The following is a 1,823-nucleotide window of genomic DNA, read 5'->3' on the forward strand; positions in this document are numbered from 1 at the left end:
GGAGTCTCACGGTCTCTCCTGCCCGGGCTGGCTTTGAACTGCGATCCTCAGATCTCAGCCTCCTGAGTAGCTAGGATTACAGGCGTGAGCCACCAGCGCCTGGCTGTACTTATATTCTTATTACCCTGCCAGCCTTTGTCCGCAGCCTCTTCCAGTTCTCTGTCTGGCAGCCAAGGAAGCTCTGAAATGATGCAGTCCCCACGGAGCACTCTGGTTTCCCACGGGATGGAGGGTTTCGCACAGGGTCTGCCCCTTCAGAGCAAGGCCCTGCCCTGCTAGCCACCTGTCTTACTGGCCCAGAGTTAGCACTGTCCACATGGGCTGCCCTGCCTCTGGCCTTTGTCATATTCAGGGATCAGGTGTCCTGTTTCTTTTCTTTGTCTCTCAGCTTATATGCTAGCCAGGGAGCCTGGGTGGACTTTGCCCATTTTCCAATGCGCAATTCCCCAGAACACACTGTGGTTTGAGTTTTGCCTCTACCTGCCTGGGCTACATTTCTCTGAACATTGTCTACAGGGTGCTTCAAGCCTGAACCCTATCAACCCATGTGTTCTCTAGGGGGCTCCTGGTTTAATCCATTATGTACCACCTCTATGGTTCTTAGCACACAATGGGTACAGCTTTGTATCAGCTGATGGCCTTGACCAGCATGACTTGAGAGGAAGCAGGATCTGTGGGTGAAGAAAGGCGTGGGGAAGGGGGAGGGAGGAGGCCCCAGCTTAGAGGCTTAGTGTTCTGTCGCTGTGTTTCCACTCCCCAGGCTTCATTGGTTATGCCCCTAACCTCAGCAAAATGGTGGCTGAATGGGATGGCCAGGACAGTGACAGTGACCAGCTCTTCTATACCAAGATCTTCTTGGACTCAGAGAAGAGGGTAAGAGGAAGTGGGCTGAGGAGAGGATTATGGGAAATCCTAGCCCTGGATCCCACTGGCTAGGCTGCACTGGGGACATTTCCCTGGGCTTGAACCCCCTGGCTTGCGGGTTGCTTTTTTAATCTATTTAGGCTGTTGTAAAAATTTGCTGTACACCAGGAGGCTTCATGAACAAGACAACCACTGATCATATTTTTTGTTTTGTTTTTATGCCCATACTGGGGCTTAAACTTAGGCCTCAAACTCTTGCTTGGCTTTTTCACTCAAGGCTAATACTCCAGCCCTTGGGCCACATCTCTACTTTTGGCTTTTTGGTAGTTCATTGGAGCTACTCAGGAGGCTGAGATCTGAGAATCACAGTTCAAAGCCAGACTGGGCAGGAAAAGTCCATGAGACTTTTTTTTGGGGGTTCGGTCATGGAGCCTGAACTCTGGGCCTGGGCGCTGTCCCTCAGCTCTTCAGCTCAAGGCTAGCACTCTACCACTTGAGCCACAGCTTCACTTCTGGCTTTTTTCTTTTTGCTTATGTGGTGCTAAGGAATCGAACCCAGGGCCTCAGGCATGCAAGGCAAGCGCTTTACCACTGAGCCACCTTCCCAGCCCAGATACTTTTTTGTCGGTTGTGGGGCTTGAACTCTGGGCCTGGGCATTGTCCCTCAGCTCTTCAGCTCAAGGCTAGTCCTCTACCACTTGAGCCACAGCACCACTTCTGGTTTTCTGAGTGGTTTATTGGAGATAAGAGTCTCATGGCCTTTCCTGCCCAGGTTGGCTTTGAACTATGATCCTCAGATCTCAGCCTCCTTAGTAGCTAGGATTACAGGCATGAGCCACCGGTACTGGGCTCATGAACTCTTTTTTTTTTTTTGTCGGTCGTGGGGCTTGAACTCTGGGCCTGGGCGCTGTCCCTCAGCTCTTCAGCTCAAGGCGAGCGTTCTACCACTTGAGCTACAG

At 51.7% G+C, this 1,823-nt stretch overlaps 1 protein-coding gene across 1 annotated transcript in view; it reads left to right on the forward strand.

The window, feature by feature from the left end:
- Plod1 (procollagen-lysine, 2-oxoglutarate 5-dioxygenase 1) overlaps nucleotides 1-1,823 on the forward strand; it is a 30,110-nt gene that overhangs the window by 9,214 nt on the left and 19,073 nt on the right. Inside the window, 1 exon segment of the mRNA XM_013031876.1 lies at nucleotides 761-873. Coding sequence (XP_012887330.1) covers nucleotides 761-873 — 113 coding nt within the window.

This window comes from Dipodomys ordii, unplaced genomic scaffold (genome assembly GCF_000151885.1).
Source record: "Dipodomys ordii isolate 6190 unplaced genomic scaffold, Dord_2.0 Scaffold6, whole genome shotgun sequence".
Classification (NCBI taxonomy): Eukaryota; Metazoa; Chordata; class Mammalia; order Rodentia; family Heteromyidae; genus Dipodomys; species Dipodomys ordii.